We start from the raw sequence: 17,374 nt of genomic DNA on the forward strand, positions 1-17,374 counted from the left end.
ACTTACTGGAATGCTCCCTGCTCACACATTCTCATTTGGTTTCAATTACCTGCGATATTGACTTCAATCCACTAGCGGCGCTTCCTCGCTCTTATCCAAAAGCAAGGTGGCGCTATAACACAAGTTATCTTGTTCAGAGAGCAGCGTTTCTAACGTTGGGCCTGAAACCGTCTCAATTGAAAAATATAAATAGATAAATAAATCACGAATTTTTATGAATATAACCAAGGTGCGTGTGGCTTTGGAGATCTTCGCCAGTAGGACACATCCAGCAGGAGCTAGAGCGTGGCCGTGGGAAAATAATATTTGTTGCAAACTCAGCATTTCTACGAAATGATTTACCAACTTCATAACTTCATAACGTTTGGGGGATACGAAAAAGTGCTCCTGTCTTTGATCAGCCTTTTTTAAAGAAGAAGAAGACGAAGAAGAAGGAGGAAGTCTTTCTGCCATTTCTAGCAATGAGAGAAGGACGCGTAAAATACGCACCAAGATCTGTCTGTCTTTAGGTACACTTGATAATAACAATAATGATTATAGCAATACGACTACTGCTACTACTACTACTATTACTAAAACTAATAATAATAATAATAATGATAATAATAAAATGTACAAGATGCCTGAGGCGCAGTCGTGGCTATCGCCTTTTAAACACAGCTGGCGGTTGGGGAACATTGCCGGAGGCCCGGTGCTGTGTGCTGCTGGTTGAAACTAAGCCCTAGACCGGCTAGATATTCAAAAGGGACCCCGCTGCAGAACAAGAGTAACCTACTCTCAGACAGCTCTGCTTTAAAACTTCACTCCTCCCTTGCGCAGAGCCCCAAACAATATTTCTGATTCCCCCTCCCCACCTTCCTCTCCTTTGTCCAGGCCTGGTAAGGTCTATATAGCTGCAGGTATTGTGTGTGCAGTTAAAATGTGTTCGCCTTTGAAGTCAAACATGAAGGCTCGTTTAAAATATTAACGCCACAAAAATCTATAGTCTCCGTGTGGAATTTTGCAATTTAGAAAAATACCAAAAAACAAAAATCGGGTTAAAGCAAAATTAATTGTATTTTTTCTTCCCCCCGTTAAAAGTTTGTCCACAAGCACCAGTGTTACACTTCACGCATATAACACGCTGTCTTTATGTGTGTGATATAGTGAAAGGTAGGTCAATGCTGCTATCTGCCAGCGAAGTGCCCCCGCGACTACGTCCATAGCAGCCAGTTTGCCTACGTGTGTGTGTGAAGCGTATTACTTCAAAGAGGAGAAGGGGTTACGGACAAAAGATTTGGCCATTGTCACCCACGTCAGCGCACGTGTTGCTCTGCTTTCTGTGTGCGTGTGTGCGCGTCTCTCATGTGTGCGTGTGTACCAGGGGGAGGGGGAGGGAGGGAGGAGGCGGTTGGGGGGTTGTGGGGGGTTGCTCATTCGCTCTTGGCCCGAGGGGTCTACATAAGTATGTATTAGAAATAAACAGTGGATAAATAAATAATGACTCTCACAATAGTATGGTAGCTTTCTGTGTAATGATGTTGGCAGTTAACCTTCAAGTTTTTTAACTTGACACAGTTTCATTTGCACTGACAATTCATGTTTTCTACTAAGCAAGACAAATCAGAGAAGAAAAGGAACGGAAAGGTTAACAGATATGTCCTTTTTAGTTTTATGCCAGGTGAAGACAAATATAACCTTTATAATTATATATATTTATATTCGCTTTGTCCCACGCAGTTTCCCGTATTTTCTCATATGGAACCTTTATTACTATTATTATTATTATTATTTTAAAAAGCACATCTTAGATTATCACACTGTTTATGCGCACAATAAACCAAATTAATATTTGATGAAAAATCATATAAAATCCTCTTTTTTTTTGTCAAAACATGAAATGGACATTTTCCTTTAAACTGATCTTAAAAAAAATATTATTACAGATGTATGTATTTGTTGGGGTGTGTTGTGTCTGCATCAATCACGTTAAATAGCCTAAATAATATCCATACTTTCAGCTCGTCACTTGTGAACGCTGTTGTTTAAAAAACTAATTAAGTATGACAGCTCAGACCTATTCAACACACAGACACAGACAAGCTGTTTCTTTTTTTCTTCCCAGGTGCTCGCCACTCTCTGGTCCACACCCGTAGCAGTGCGCATGCGTCGCCAGGTGGCTCCGCACCGTTTTTATGGCCAGGTGAAGCGATTCCGGCCCAGGTAAAGGTTTACTTTTGCGAACGAAGGCTTAATGAAATAGACGCGCCGTCGGATCGGACCAAAACAAACAAAAGGAAGCAGAGGATAAAGAATGTCAATTATGGGCAAAATGATGGAATGGCAGGTATGTGTTGTTTACCTTAAGAGAAAGAAAACGGCTGCAAAAAGGGGGAAAAATACATAAAAACAGTCAAAGTATCGACTTGTTGGATGAGGCTGCATGGACGCTATGAAATCCTGTAGTAAAGAGAGGCGGCAGAGTTCTGTAGAGGCTCCTGGATTTGATCACACAGGAGATATTTTGGAGTCTTTTGCGGGGAGGTATAGCCTGAAGTGTGGAATTAACCATATTTTTTTTGTTGTTGTTGTTGTTGTTGTTTTTTAGTTCTGAATGTCTGAAGGTATGGATCGTTTGTTGCAAGGACATCGTGCGCGTTTCAGACACACTGTGATATCCACATTTGTTTCATCATAAGTTAGACGTGTATGGAAACAGACTTGAGGTGCTTTGTTAGAGGTGGGGCGATTACAAAACACAGCCCGTGCTCGAACCGTGTAGTTAGGCTTTAAAGCAGAAAAAACAAAAACAAAGAATAACAATGATAAACTTTTCATGTGCTTTGCAGCTGTTCCAATTGTGCATGGCGTGAGCATCTCACAGTGGACTTTCTGTAGAGTCTAATTTTTAAAAAATGATCTGGGCTTGACTCAGAAGTATGGCCTCGGCTTGTGGATGCGTTGGGGATTTAAGAGACGACCTGAGATCTTTGGTGGAAGAGAAACACTCCCGTTTCAGGCGAGCAGGCCAGGTCTCTTTTGCAGCACGCACGGATGCATTGCTGTCGTTGACAGCCGCTCCACGTTCATTAATAACAACTGTTTGTTACAAAAAAAAAAAAAGAAGGGAGGGGGGGTTGTCTCTGTCCCACCAAAAATACCAAACAGGCTTTTAAAAGGGGGACAACGCCTTAAAGCGCCGTGGACCTGTCTGCTGACCCACGACCTGGTGAGGTGAAGGCTCGACCGGCGACAGGACAGAGCCAGGCTCCCCCAGCCGCTCATTCAAATGAAACAAGGCCATGTTGTTGTGTTAATTATTGACACCAACCCCCCCTCCCTCCTCGACTCCCTCACAAGCCCTGCCAACCTTACAGGTAGCCAGTGGACCTGTAGAGCAGCTTTGAATAACTCACCCTTTTTAACATCACACTGAAAGAATAGCCTCTCGAGGTCTCCGCTCTCAATAGGATTAAAATAACACTTTGGGATTTTTTTATTTTTTTTTTTGTAGAAAAAAAAAAATCAAGGTTGGCCCCACGGTGTGTGTGACGGGGTGGTAGCATAGTCATGCTGTCTTTACATCAAATTTAAAGTCATCAAGAGGTGGATAGAAGTAAGTTCAGTTTAGACAAAAAAAAAGTCACAGAAAAATATATTTGACAATTTGTTAAAAATATACAATTTCTGGGGGATTCTTTAGGATGTGCACTTTTCCATCCTCCCAAATATGAAATCAAAATGATTGTAGAAAGTGTCCCAGGTGCGAGCAGGTCCCCATGCATGACCGTACCCTCCCTTCCTCTCAATAAAAAAAACACACACACACACACACCTCATTGAACAGTAGAAATAATAACCGTGTGTAGCGTCTTGTTGCTTTTTTAGTCTTTACCTGTAATGCTGTCCATTGGTGTTGTGTGAGCAGATGGGGGGAATCAAACGGCTGTTGATATGCTAATGAGGCCCGGTGCCAGTGTTATTACAGAGCTGATCCAGCCCTTCACTTCCACCATTAGAGGGAGACCTCAGAGCGCAAGACAGACAACCAACCCACAGCTTCAATAAAAGTAGTTTTTCTGAGCGGGGAGCACAATTCACTGAGTGAAAACAAGACTAAGGCGATACCTATACTCAATATCCACCTCAACAACCCATGAAAATGCTCTGGAAATTAACTGATAACATTAAATATGAAGACTGCGAGGTAAGAGGCTCGTTTTTAATTTACTAAATTTGTTGTTGTTATATTATTATTATTTTTAAACATTCAATAATTATTTCATGGCTGCTTTTTAAAATTGTTTTGATCCAGCTATGAGATTCTTTTGACAGCTGTTAGAGAACATATTTAACTGCAAGATGAATAGACTGCATATTATGGCTTTTGTTAATTAATGTAATAATAATAACAATAATAATAATAATAATAATAATAATAATAATAATAATAATAATAATGATAATAGGAAGCTGTTTTTAATATCGCCTGGCTGCATAAAAATCACAGCATTTTCCACTTTAAAACTTACATTAAAAATAAAATAAATATGACTAAAAATTCTATTGCACGTGAAAACATTAAAGCAATAATATACACTTACCATGCATTAAATTAAAAAATAATATTTTAAAGCAGTGTGAGTGCTGGCACTGCCTGGTTCATTTTGCGCTTCAGTTACAAGCTCTTGGACTCTTCAGGTTTTTCTATCACTGCAGAAGCTGTTAAATTCTGCGTGTGCGTGTATGTGTGAAGTGCATACACTGAGTGATTGTTGTTGTTGTTGTGGACACAGACGAAGTTTGGCAGTAATACCGGTGGCTTGTTTAAGGAGTGGAGAAGCCAGTCGGACGTGTTTTCGCCCGCGTCCTGTGAGAATAGAGAAGGACGGGAGCAAGAAAGCAAAAAAAAAAAAAACAGAAAGAAAGAAAGTGGCACCTCCGCGGTCGTGTTAAATGGATTCTTTTAATTTACAGGCAAACGGTTTGTTTCATCCGCTGGTATCGAGGCAAAAAAAGAAATACATAAACAGATAAATAACATTTGCAGTCGCGATCCAGCCGAGGCCCCAGTAAGTGATGTTTCGTAATTTTAAAGTGCATGATTAGGCAGGAAGGGGAGTGGAGCTATTTCAAGCCGCGCGCAAAAGTTACAGAGCGCAGGATCCAGCGGCCCTGTCTCACACTGTGGGAATTTTATTTTGTTCCATCTTTCCGGGTCAACGTTAAAGTTAAAGCCGGCGTGACTCTGGGTTTTTTGGAGTCGAGGACGGATCGGTGGATTAATTCGGCGGAGACAGGAGAGGCAGAGAGAGAGAGAGAGTGAGAGAGAACCATGGAGGACAGCTCGCTGTCGGAGTCTGAGGTGGAAAACAAAGGGACAAACGGTAGAAATGAGCCGGCTGGAATGCCCATAGCGTCGTCTGCTGGATTTTCACCCAGTTCAGAGGTGCACATTGTTTCCTTCGCTGGCTTCTTCATTCCTGCCTGTGGTCCACCTCCCTTCCCATTCCTGTCTTTCTTTCACTTTTGCGCTTTGGCCTGGGACTCTTTTAAAATGCCCCCCTCCTCCTCCTCCCTCTCTCTCTGATTCGTCAGACGAGGTGAATGTCCCTCTTTTTGTGTGTGCCTCTCTCCGCACACTCTCTCACTCCCTCTTTCTCTCTCACTCCCCCTCTCTCTCTCTCTCTCTCTCCCCATCTCTGATTAGATATACTGATTCCTCCTTTCAATGGACGTCATTTAAGCGCAGACTCCTGCCTTGAGTTGCGTCCTCCGCTTCACGCCAGATTTCCGTCTATTCTTTCCTTGTTATTAAGTATTCCTGTGATATTAATTGTAATGAATGCGTTCTGGTAGGAGTCCGAGAGGGAGACGAAGAAGCGGCTCTTTTTTTTGGGCTAATATGAGCTCGAGCGAAGGGACGGTAGCACTGTGATAGAAGCCCGGAGAACAGGGGGGAAAAGAGGGTTTACCAAGAGAAACTTTTCAACCTCGATCGGCCAGCACCGCCGAATATCTGCATTGTTAGAAGCAAATGAAGGGCAGCTGGGATCTAACCATTTATTTCTGATGGATTATCGTCCTGCTACCGAGGCACATATCTGATCGCCGGGGCCATCGTGATCTTTGCAGGAGAGAAGAGTCTTTTCGGGGGCCTTGTTCTTTTTTTTTCTTTTTTCCTTTTTGGGTTTTGCTGGTTTATTCCTTTTGCTCTTCTCCCCCGCCCCCGCCCCCCCCCCCTAAAGACTCCGTGTTTTTGTGAACTGATTATTATATTAATAATTTTTTATTATTATTGAGTCCCCACCAAAAATCCTTACAGATGTTAGTGCACAGTTTTTCCGCGATGGTAAGTTGCTGGAGTCTCCCACTATCAGATACTTTCTTTCTTTGCTTCTTTGCCTACCAGATTTTTTTCTTTTCTTTTTTTTTTTTACTTCAAGTTTTTTGCAAAGCGTGCATGCTTAAAAAATCAGCTGAGCATCCTGCAAATAAAAATAAAAAAAAAAATGTCAGGACTTTCCTATTTAATGCCGTTTCATTCTCTGGATTTTTTTTAAATTATTTATTTTGCTCATGTACTGTCAGGTTATTTTGGATTCCCAAAACTTTGCGGATGTGTTGTAGGTGTTATTGTTTTTTTGTTGTTTAAAAAAAATCCCTTTCCCCAATTAACTGGAATAATTCAACACAGATTCCACACTTGAGCTAATTCGTGTCATCCACTCAGGGGCATATTTGATAATGCCCGCAGAGCATTCACATGTAAAAATATAGACGGACGTTTCGCTAATTTATGACCGTGTCCTTTATTTTGATTTTTATTTTGAACGTATTCAGGCTAAAACGCACTTTTCCTTCTTTCCTTACCTGTCAGGATCGTCACGACGGCACCAGCAATGGGACAGCCAGGCTACCTCAGCTGGGCAGCGTGGGCCAGAGTCCCTACACGAGCGCCCCTCCGCTCTCCCACACACCGAACTCGGACTTCCAGCCCCCGTACTTTCCTCCACCCTACCAGCCCATCTACCCGCAGTCTCAGGACCCTTACTCGCACGTCAACGACCCATACTCCCTCAACTCCCTGCACGCCCAACCGCAGCCACAGCACCCGGGCTGGCCGGGCCAGAGGCAGGGTCAGGAGAGCGGCCTGCTGCATCAGCACCGCGGCCTGCCCCACCAGTTGTGCCGGGAGTATCGCAGGGAAGTGCTCCTGCCATCCGGCCACGGCATCGAAACGGGACTGTCGGACTCTATCCCTATCCATGGAATACACCAATCTTTAGAAGACGTGCAGGTGAGGCAGCGTTTACCTGGCTTTCTCTTTCTGTGGAATTACTCCCTTTAAGAAATGAAAATAGAAAGAAAAAAAATGAAAGAAAGAAAAGGAATAATGCTGTCATTAAGAGTTCGAGCACCACGGGTGCCAACCCGCTATTATCAGTGAGAGTTTGTGTGTGTGTGTTTTATTTAAATAAATAATGAAAATTGTTCTGTCACCCCGCCTTTAAGAAATCAGGTACTAGTCATAGAAGTGCTGTAACTGTATCATGTTTATCTTATTAATATTAGCTGATACAAAACACGACTGACACGCAGTAAATTAGGTTCGGGGAGCTCATTGTAGCTCTTAAAATAGCAAATATACTAAATAATAAATGCATGGATTTTTTTTTCCCAGTATCTTCAATGCGGTTTAAGACAAAGCAGCACTGATTTGCAATTTATTTCTGTCATGAAATATATTTAAAAGAAAACATTTATAATGCTGTTCGTTGACACATGGCTTTTGTTCGACATCTGAAACTAAAAAGGCATGAAATAGATGAAAATAACTGATATCTCTATTTTCACGAGTAATTTTTTTTTTGTCGTTTGATTTTAATTTAATTTCGCTGTTTTAAAAAAATAAAATAAATGAAGCCGACGCTTATTTGAGAACAATAACACGAGAGTATACTGCTTCCCGATAACGAGAGAATTTTACTTTGCTGCACGGAGCTCAGGCAGACGTTTTATTGAAGATCTGTGATGGACGAGCTTTTAAAATTGTCAATAAACTCCATTCATATTGAGAACATTACAAAAAAATCAGAAACAAACACCAATAATTCGCTAATTAGTTCATAGGCCTTTAATAGGCAGCGCCGCCATAATTACTATCCAATCTAGATTAGAAGTTTCCTTGTGAGTACAGCCAATCTGAGGGCGAAATTAGGTCAGGATTATGGGGCGACACAGCTTCGTTATTTAAGTCTGCGTTTGTCATCTAATCAGTGTAACCGGTCGAAAACACACATGGACAATAATAACAGGTATGGGGCCTCGGGAGCCTCCATGTTGGGTGATTGTGGCTGCTAATTGTGTCAGGCTTTGTTCCTGCACCGCATCCTGAGGTGCGTTTACGTACGCAGGACCGAGGTTGACATTATTAGATTTTTCCTTCTCTTTCCTGCCTTTGTACTTAAACGTATACCTTTTTTTTTGCATTTGTGTCATAGCCTGTTGAGGATCAAGGAATTCACATCCCCGACCAGACTGTAATTAAAAAAGGTAAGCAATTTCCTCCGAGATACAGTACCATGCATGTTTCTTCAAGCTGCACACCACTAAGCAACACACACACACTCGCATACACGCACACGCACAAACGCCATTCACTATTCTGCTCGAGAGAGCTCGATGCAATGCGGTAATGCCTGACTGATCCTAATACGCAGTAGCCTATTTTTCATTACATGGTTTCCAAGTGCGTCAAACTGGCTGCACCTTTTTTTCCCCCCTCGCTGATGGAATTTACTGTCAGCGTTTCAGCGCAGCGGGGAGATGAGTAGAGCTGGTGGGCTTTGTAGGCCCGCGTGCTATTGATGGTCAAAGATACAGGCCTCATAGACGATCCTGGCACTTCAGGAAGCCAATAGCTGCAATCACGTAGCGTGGTCAAATCTAAAATGGGAGTTGGTACCGCTGGATGGAGCACAGGCCTGCTGTGTGTAGGATGATAGTCTGTCATTCAGTGAGGGGAATCAAAAACTAGGCTTGGGGAAAAAAATCACTTGGCTGGATTTTTAATATCGTGAAATGTAATTGTTTAAATATATATTTAGGCTACTTTGGTGAAGGTTGTTGGATTGTGCTGTTGCTGCTGCTTCAGTCCGTCGTGTTTATTTGCTGTTAAAATTCAGTGAATTGTATTACTTGATACAACACGAGGAAGTCCCATTCTTTTCGTGGCCATGTTTTAAAAACGTTTTGTCAGGTCAAATTAGAACTCGCTGGATAAGATACGGAGTGATTTTGCTTCCCCATTTCTTCCCTTCCTTTTTTCGGTTTTTACTTCTTTCTTTCTTTTTTATCTTTTTAAACATTCTTTCTTTTTTAGTCTGTCTATCTGCACATCAACATGATAATTGGCTTCTTATATTAGTAATCTCAAGAGTTCGTTTAACTCCTATTGTCTCTATTAGGCTCCCTTGAGCCATTAATGTCACAAGTGATCTATCCAAAGGCGCACAGTCCCCTTTGTCTCCGGTTACTGCACACCAAAACGGTGTAAAGCCCAGCACTGCTGAGCCCCCCCTCCACATACACACACACACACACACACATCCTTAACCCACTACCCCCCCCCCCCCAGTGTGAAATCACACACGGGGTACGGTGTTTTGCTGGATACCCAGGATATGTCAGAATAGGTAGACTTTACAGAATCTCTCGGTTGGTATGGTTGCTTTGTGCGGAGATGCTGTTTAGGGCGCACACATCCTTTTATTTTTCATTGTCTGCTGCATAGTTGTCTACATAACGTCATTGGCTGGTGTTTTTTAAAGTAATAATAATAATAAAAATAATAATAAAACAAAAGAGCACAGACGAGCGGAAGTATACTGGCTTTCAGGCAGGTATATTTGAACGGAAATCAGGCCTCATAGTGCTGATTTTACTGATTCTGCAATATATTATTATTATTATTGTTATTATTCGCCAGTCTTACCGAACATGTACACATGTTGTGCTAAACTCCAATTTCGGGGCCTAACCCCCCAACCCCTTCTCATTTAGTTAAGGCTCTGCATTGCATGAAATTCACTGAGCACGGTCTCTCTCTCTCTCTCTGTCTCACCCCGCAATCCCTCCCTCCTTCCTTCTCTCCATCCCGCCATCCCTCACTTTATCTCCCCCTCCCCCTTCTCTCTCTCTCCCTCTCTTCCTCCCTGGCTATAGGTCCAGTGTCTTTATCCAAGAACAACAACGTCTCCGCAATCCCAGTAAATAAGGACGGTCTTTTCGGAGGGGTGGTTAACCCCAATGAGGTGTTCTGCTCAGTTCCGGGTCGCCTGTCCCTGCTCAGCTCCACATCAAAGTACAAGGTCACGGTGGCAGAGGTGCAGAGACGCCTCTCGCCGCCCGAGTGCCTCAACGCCTCTCTGCTGGGCGGGGTGCTGAGGAGGTGAGATTGACTGGTTGGCTGGAAAAAAACCTCGTCTCTCTACTCCCTCTTTACCTGTGGGTTTGTGCGCGTGCGTATGAAACTCTCGCTCTACTCCAATCATTTCTTTCAGCGAGCGTGCATCTCTCCCTTCCTCTCTTGCTTTCCCATTCTCTCTCTCTCTCTCCTCTGTACCAAGAATAATTAAAATCGACCAACCATGACACCTAGCTCCTGCATTTAAAGCAGGGGGGTCTGTTAAATTCCATATCAACTTCCCAAGCGTACTGGGTATCTCTCTCTCTCTCTCTCTCTCTCTCTCTCTCCCAAATTAATGTAGGCCTAGTCTGTTTCAAGCCCAGCTCTATAGGCCCACTGAAGGCATTACACATGAAAACATTGGTCTCCAGTGAACTGTCTACAGAAGTGCTGCAGACACACAGCCAGTAATAGCGCTGCCTATTAAGTAGGACTTTATTTATTCAGTTTGTACAGTATTTGCTGGTAGAAAAAAGGCGGAGGGGGCTCCTTTAGTATTATTTATTGTTTGCAGCTATCAGATATGTGGAGGAGGGTGAAGTTCACGTCCGACTTTAAATCAAATCCACTATTAGCCAAAACATATATACATATAGTTAATCATTAATAGTTATGGATTAATCATTACCTTTATATGTCTGTTAATCTACATATATATATATATATATATATATATATACATATATATACATATGTATATATATATATATATATATATATATATATATATATATATATATATATATATATTCAAAGAAAATATTCTTGCTCATATATTAGCCTCCCTTATAGAAATTCCTCCACATAAGCAACACTACAATGAGTTTCTGCTTTGTGTTACTGTCACAGGGCCAAGTCTAAGAACGGAGGAAGAAGCTTAAGGGAGAAGCTGGATAAAATCGGTTTGAATCTACCTGCGGGCAGACGCAAGGCAGCCAACGTAACCTTGTTGACGTCACTAGTCGAAGGTAAGTCGGATACCATAAATCACGTTCCCACTCTTGTTGCTCCCGCGATACCAGGTGCTTGCAAACTCGTTTTTTTCTCTCCTCTCTTTCTTTCTTTCTCTGTGTTGGAAATCAGCATATGCGCTCATCCGTGTAATGTGGACCGACTTTGCCTCGCAAGTAATAAAGCATGAAGGATGTGTGTGTGTGTATGTCTGCGAGTGTGTGTGAGAAGAGAAACACACACGCACACACACACGTATATGTATATATAGTGAGAATGGTGCTGGTAATTCTAGTGGCTTTGCAGCGTTGGCCTTCGCTTTCAGGAGCACACTTGCAGGTCCACGGCTGGCCTAGTTTATACACTGGATTAATTTGTGTTGAAGTCCAGTTAATTATTGAGTGCTGCTTGTTTATTGGGCACCGCTGAACTGTTTCACCTCATGGATGAGAAGTCGATTGATTTATTAACCCTGCATTGTTTCAAACGTTAATATAGTCTGGATATAACAGTACAGAGCTGATTTTTAATGGTGACTTAATTCTTTCGTTAATAGCTTCCCATGCTTTGGCTTTTGGTGGAATTTTTATTGCATGCAAATGGCGTGGCGCTGACCTATTGGGAGCTATATGTTTTGGGCCTATTATAAAATAAATTAGTCAATTATTGTGCGCAGAAAAGATGCCTTTTGCGCGACTGGATAAATCCATTCTGCTAGCAGAGTTGAACCTTATTATTCAGTGCAGTGGTATTTGGTGTGCCGCTGGTTTCCAAAGGTGAAAGCCTGCGATGCTTCATTGGTCCCCGTTAATCATTATTGCAGAGGAGCACCGAATGCAATATTCATTGTGTTTCGTAGAAATTTGGTGCTGTATTGTAATGAGCCTGGAGAAATGTTTGATTGTGGGTAATAAGAGGTTGGTGGCACGTGGGGGGTTGGGGTGGTGGATGACAGAGAAGGGTGGGGGGGACTGAGACAGCCGGTTATTTATTGAAGGGACAGTGGGTTTTCTGTGCTGTCATTGTTTACGATCCGCTCCATTTTATGGAAAATAGCTTACCGGACTTGAGCTTTGATGCTAATTGGCGCATGCGTTCTTCCGGAGCAGAGGCTTATGGGCAGGAAGCCCCGCAGTAAAAACTCAACTGCTTCAGGAAATTAAAACCAAAGACTTGGAAAGAAAAAAAAAAATCCACCAACAAGAGAGGCGAGCTTGGGACGGAATTAAAGCAGCAAGTCTCATAAGTGAAGTTTGCAAAGGCAAAGTGAGATTTAGGTGTAGCCTTTTAAAATTGCTGTGATCTGCTGGACTTTCAATAATGCGCAGGCATTGGTAATCAATGACATGGTGTCGAGCATGACGCTCCGTCTATACTTCACCTCCACTTAAAGGTTCTCCTCCATCTCTTAAGTCTTCCCACGGTGTGACGGAAAGACGGGGTGCACTGACAGCTCGCAGGGCCAGCTTCATTATTATTATTATTGTTATTATCATTATAATCATTATTATTATTATTATGTCGTCATCAGCAGCAGCATCATCACTGACGCTGCTGGGAACGCACAGGTGCCTTAACCCTGCCGTCTGAACGCACAGACTGGACGCTGTGTTCGGGCAGGGAGTGTGAACTTGTCTATGCTTGATGTAACCATGCTTTATGGGCAAACACATTCAACCTCATTTCTTTTCGTTCTCAGGCGAAGCGGTGCATCTTGCCAGGGATTTCGGTTATGTATGCGAGACCGAGTTTCCAGCCAAGGCAGTAGCTGAATATGTAAACCGTCAGCATTCCGACCCAAACGAACAAGTCCAAAGAAAAAACATGCTATTGGCCACGAAGTAAGTGCTATTATCACATTTCACCATGTCACACCAAATGCATGCCGCTCTGTGCCAGCACAGAATTTGATCAAAGTGCTGTTTTTTTACGCAGTTTTCACAGGCTGGATATTTTATTTTGCATTATTTTATTTTCTATTTTTTAATTAGAGTATGCTACGTCAGACGAGTGACCATGATAAATAAAAAAAAACCCCAAACAAAATAAATAAACAACGCGTTTGCCTCATACATATCGGGCTAGCATTACCGAATAACAATTAATTAATAATTAATTAATTAATAAACTTTTTCTTTTTTTAACCCCACGCTTCTCACCTGTTTTAATTATAGATTTAATTCACTTCCTTGTTTTCTTTATTATTATTATTTAAGCAGGTGCCTCTATATGATATCATAAATAATAATTACAAGGCTTGCTAAATATACCGCTGTTCAATATGGGCCTTTCGCCTCATCCACTGGCGCAGCAGCATTTTGTTTACTGTGAGATTTCAGTGACACTGACACATAGCTGGTTTTCATCCAGCACACTGTTGGTGTTTACTATGCATTAACTAAAACATGGGAAGTCCTTACAGGGCAAAGAAAAGCAGAGGCAGCATTTAATATTGATGATAGGCTGCTATAATCAAACAGCTGTTGGCCATAACTGCTTATTATAGGCTTTTTTTAACGTTAATATACAAGTGACATGATATGGAGAGTGTATCTGTGTTAATCCACCCTTAATGCTGGAGCCCCCTAAAAGGAATGTATGTATTTAATAATTTAATGTCATATATTGCTAAATCGTTGGTTTTAAATGATGAAAATAAAAGGATGAAAGCAGGAATTTCTTATTCTTTTTTTTTTTTTCATTTCTTTGTCTTTCCTGTTTGATAATCAGCCACTAAAGTTCAGAGTTGAGGCTGCAAAAAAAAAGAAAAAAGAAGAAGAAGTTCATTATATTAGCAGATCTTTCCTTGTGTAGTTGCCTTGTGTATTATGATTTTTAAAAATGATTATTTATATTTTAAAGTAAAATACTGCAGCTAAGAGATTAACTGTCACCTGTTTGTAGCTCCAGGACATTTTCTTTCCCCAAATGTTATTTTTGGAAACGAAGCGAAGGAAACACCGGCTCACACAACAAATTTGTCCACGCAGATATGAGAATGTGATGAAATAAGTTTCTCTTTTAAGCTCCAGCCGGATACTTTTAACTCGCTTTAAGCAAGTTTAGGATTTACAACCCAGCACTCCCGCGGGGGCATTTCGTTTTGCAGTGTGTCCATTTGTATTTAGCCTCTTTTTCTTGCATTATTGGAACATTAAATTTTCATGCAGGGATTTTCTGTCTCGGTCATTAACACCTCCTGTCGCTCTGATTTTAGGCAAGTCTGCAAAGAGTTCACAGACCTGCTGTCCCAGGACCGCTCGCCGTTGGGAAACTCGCGGCCACAGCCCATTCTTGAACCGGGAATTCAAAGCTGTTTGACCCACTTCAGTCTAATTTCGCACGGTTTCGGAACCCCTGCACTGTGCGCGGCCATCACGGCCCTGCAGAACTATTTGACCGAGGCTATCAAAGCCATGGACAAAATGTACCTCAACAACAACCCCAACAGTCACTCAGATAACGGCACTAAAGGCGGAGACAAAGACGAGAAGCACAGAAAGTGATTTTTTTTTCTCTCTCTCCATCCCATCTTCACCGAGGGCCAAACCGGCCCCCCCACGCAGGGGCCCTTCTTCTGCACCGACCCCACACCCTTCCGCCCCGGCGCCCCTCTGCCCCCAACCATCCAATATAAATATTATAAATACCTTATAAATATTATTGATAAAGTTAAACGTGCCACTTCCTGATCTTGCGCGGTTTTACATGTTTTTTTTTTTTGTTTTGTTTTGTTATGTTTTTACATCCCACTTTGGATTCAGGAGCAGGGGGAGGGGAAAAAAAAGAAAAGTCGCAAGAATCTTCTTCCACCACCTGAACCATATGAAATGTTATTTAAAAAATAAAAAAGAAAGAAAAGAGGAGAAAAAAGCTGCAGAGGAACAGCTCCAGGGCGTGGAAAAGCTGTATTGCCTCACCCAGAGGACTTTTTATGTACTCCCCTTATTTTTTATGAGCTGCAACGGATGGACTGAAATCCAGCGACCCCTCTATATCTCAATTTTACGATTGTGACAAAGAAAAAAAAGAAGAAGAAGCTAAAAGAGGACGAATTCTTATCAGTATTGTGAATAGTAAACTTGAAAAACAACGAGAAATCCCACAGATCTCCATGCCATGACTTCAGTTGTAGACTCTGTCTCTCTCTCTCTCACTCTCTCTCTCTCTCTCTCTGTCCAAGCGACCAACTTGAACTTTTTTGAATTTCAACACGATTCACGGTTATATAAGGGAATCAGTGTTCATGTATGTATATATTTATTTATGTGTAATTTAATGGGAATTGTAAATATGGTGCGTCTGTTGAAACTTCTTTTTTTTTTTTTATTTATCTGGTGCCTCCTGTTTTAGTGGGTTTGAATATTCGGTTAGTTCTTCATGTGATTTTATGGTTCTTAGAAAAACAGAAGTTTGGGGTAATTTTTCATTTCTCTGGGATATTTCAACTCAGCCCTCTTGTAGCATGTTGAGGCGACATTGAAGCAAGTGAACAAATTTAATAGAAATAAACTTCCAATTTTCTCTCTATATATCATCCTTATTCAGTTTTTTTTAAACTTTTATTTCAGACAGAGCATAAGTGAGACCCCCCCTCCCCCCACCCCACCACCACCCCGAGGAGAAATGTTCTTGTGTGTGTGTGTGCGTGTGTGTGTTTCTATTTTTCGTTTTTATACGAGCTTTTATGTGTTGTGCCAATCAGAAATACGTTCCCACCTCTTGTTCTCTCCTTGAAGCACCATAAAAGCAATAAATGGAATATTGTCTTTTTTTCAATGTTCGAAGACATTCAAAAACATTTTTTTTGGGGACCACCTGATATCTTGTTATGTCCGATAATGTCCGAAAATTGGAGGCGGTTTTAGCTGTATTGTATAGACCTGTGCTGGCAATAGTTCCTATGCCTGTCAATGTATTATAGTCCTTTGTTGCCCAGAAAAAAATAAATATTTGATACGCTTCATCTCGATTTTATTAATATCTTTTAATTTTTTATTCACTGCTTGATATACCCGGGTGTTTTTTTTTCTTCTTCACGATTTTTTTGTCTTGGTATTTTTTCCCCCCTATTCTGAACGGCTACAGTAATTGAGTTTAAGTCTCCCCTGACGATTGCTCCTTGCAATAAGCAGCTGAACTCACTGTTTCCCTCAAGTATAATAAAAAAAAAATCTTACTTTAAACTCCCTAGTTCAGAGCACAGGATCTTATGCAGGCCAAATGGCTCACAACAATGGATATATTCGCGTTTGAAGTGTGCAGCGCCACCCCTCCAGCTAAAACCCTCTGAGATGTATATAGGCCTGGTGTGCAATGTTTTGTTGTTATAGGCTATATTTGGCTCTTCTTCGTTGATTCTGTGCCGGATCTTTATTCAAAGACACGCATCAAATATTTGTTATGTTGTTTCGCCGCTCAGTGTAATCAATGAACAATCAGAGAGCTCAGTGTGGTGGATTTTTATTTATTTTTTTCACGTGTCTATTCCGTGGCATAATCGTAACACTTTTTTCACTTTTTAACAACGAATCTCCAGCTTTAAACTACAATTTCGCCTGATTTTGTGGCTGTGGTTCTGAAAATGTGGCCATTTTTAAATTTGTATTTATTTATTTATTTATGTATTTATTTTCGTACTTTGTGATGGCAAATCTGGCGCTAGCCTTTTTTTCTTTTCTTTCTTTTTTTTGTTGCTGCATGAGCTGCACAGAGCGGCCCATTGCATAACATTTAAGCTGCGTTTGATTGTGTGCTGATGGCCTGGCACCTATAGTTCCGAATCAATCTCGTCTGCGGCGTGAATCAGTCTGGTGATATATGCATTCTCGTATTGTTTCTTGCTTTTCCCCATTTCACTGTCTGGTAACCATGCAGTTTAAAATATTGTAACACTGGGAGATATGGCACCCCACACCCCACCCTTCTCCCACCCCACCCAACCCTTCCCTTCCTTCCCCTCTTCCTCCTCTC

The 17,374-nt window shown here is 41.6% G+C and overlaps 1 protein-coding gene across 4 annotated transcripts; it reads left to right on the plus strand.

Annotated features, from left to right (window-relative positions):
* Positions 1-2,174: 2,174 nt before the first annotated feature.
* On the plus strand, positions 2,175-16,365 carry tfap2a (transcription factor AP-2 alpha). 4 transcript variants are annotated; one of them, XM_003443522.5, is made up of 7 exons: positions 2,175-2,326; positions 6,860-7,279; positions 8,484-8,535; positions 10,207-10,432; positions 11,300-11,418; positions 13,101-13,242; positions 14,619-16,365. In XM_003443522.5, exons 1-7 carry the CDS (start codon positions 2,294-2,296, stop codon positions 14,905-14,907), a joined length of 1,281 nt encoding a protein of 426 aa, XP_003443570.1. In that variant the 5' UTR covers positions 2,175-2,293; the 3' UTR covers positions 14,908-16,365. The 4 variants fall into 4 exon arrangements, with proteins under 4 accessions (XP_003443570.1, XP_003443568.2, XP_005471755.1 ...); XM_003443520.5 differs by lacking the exon at positions 2,175-2,326 and adding an exon at positions 3,926-4,186; XM_005471698.4 differs by lacking the exon at positions 2,175-2,326 and adding an exon at positions 4,885-5,428.
* Positions 16,366-17,374: the final 1,009 nt, after the last annotated feature.

This window comes from Oreochromis niloticus, linkage group LG9 (assembly GCF_001858045.2).
Source record: "Oreochromis niloticus isolate F11D_XX linkage group LG9, O_niloticus_UMD_NMBU, whole genome shotgun sequence".
NCBI classification, from domain to species: Eukaryota; Metazoa; Chordata; class Actinopteri; order Cichliformes; family Cichlidae; genus Oreochromis; species Oreochromis niloticus.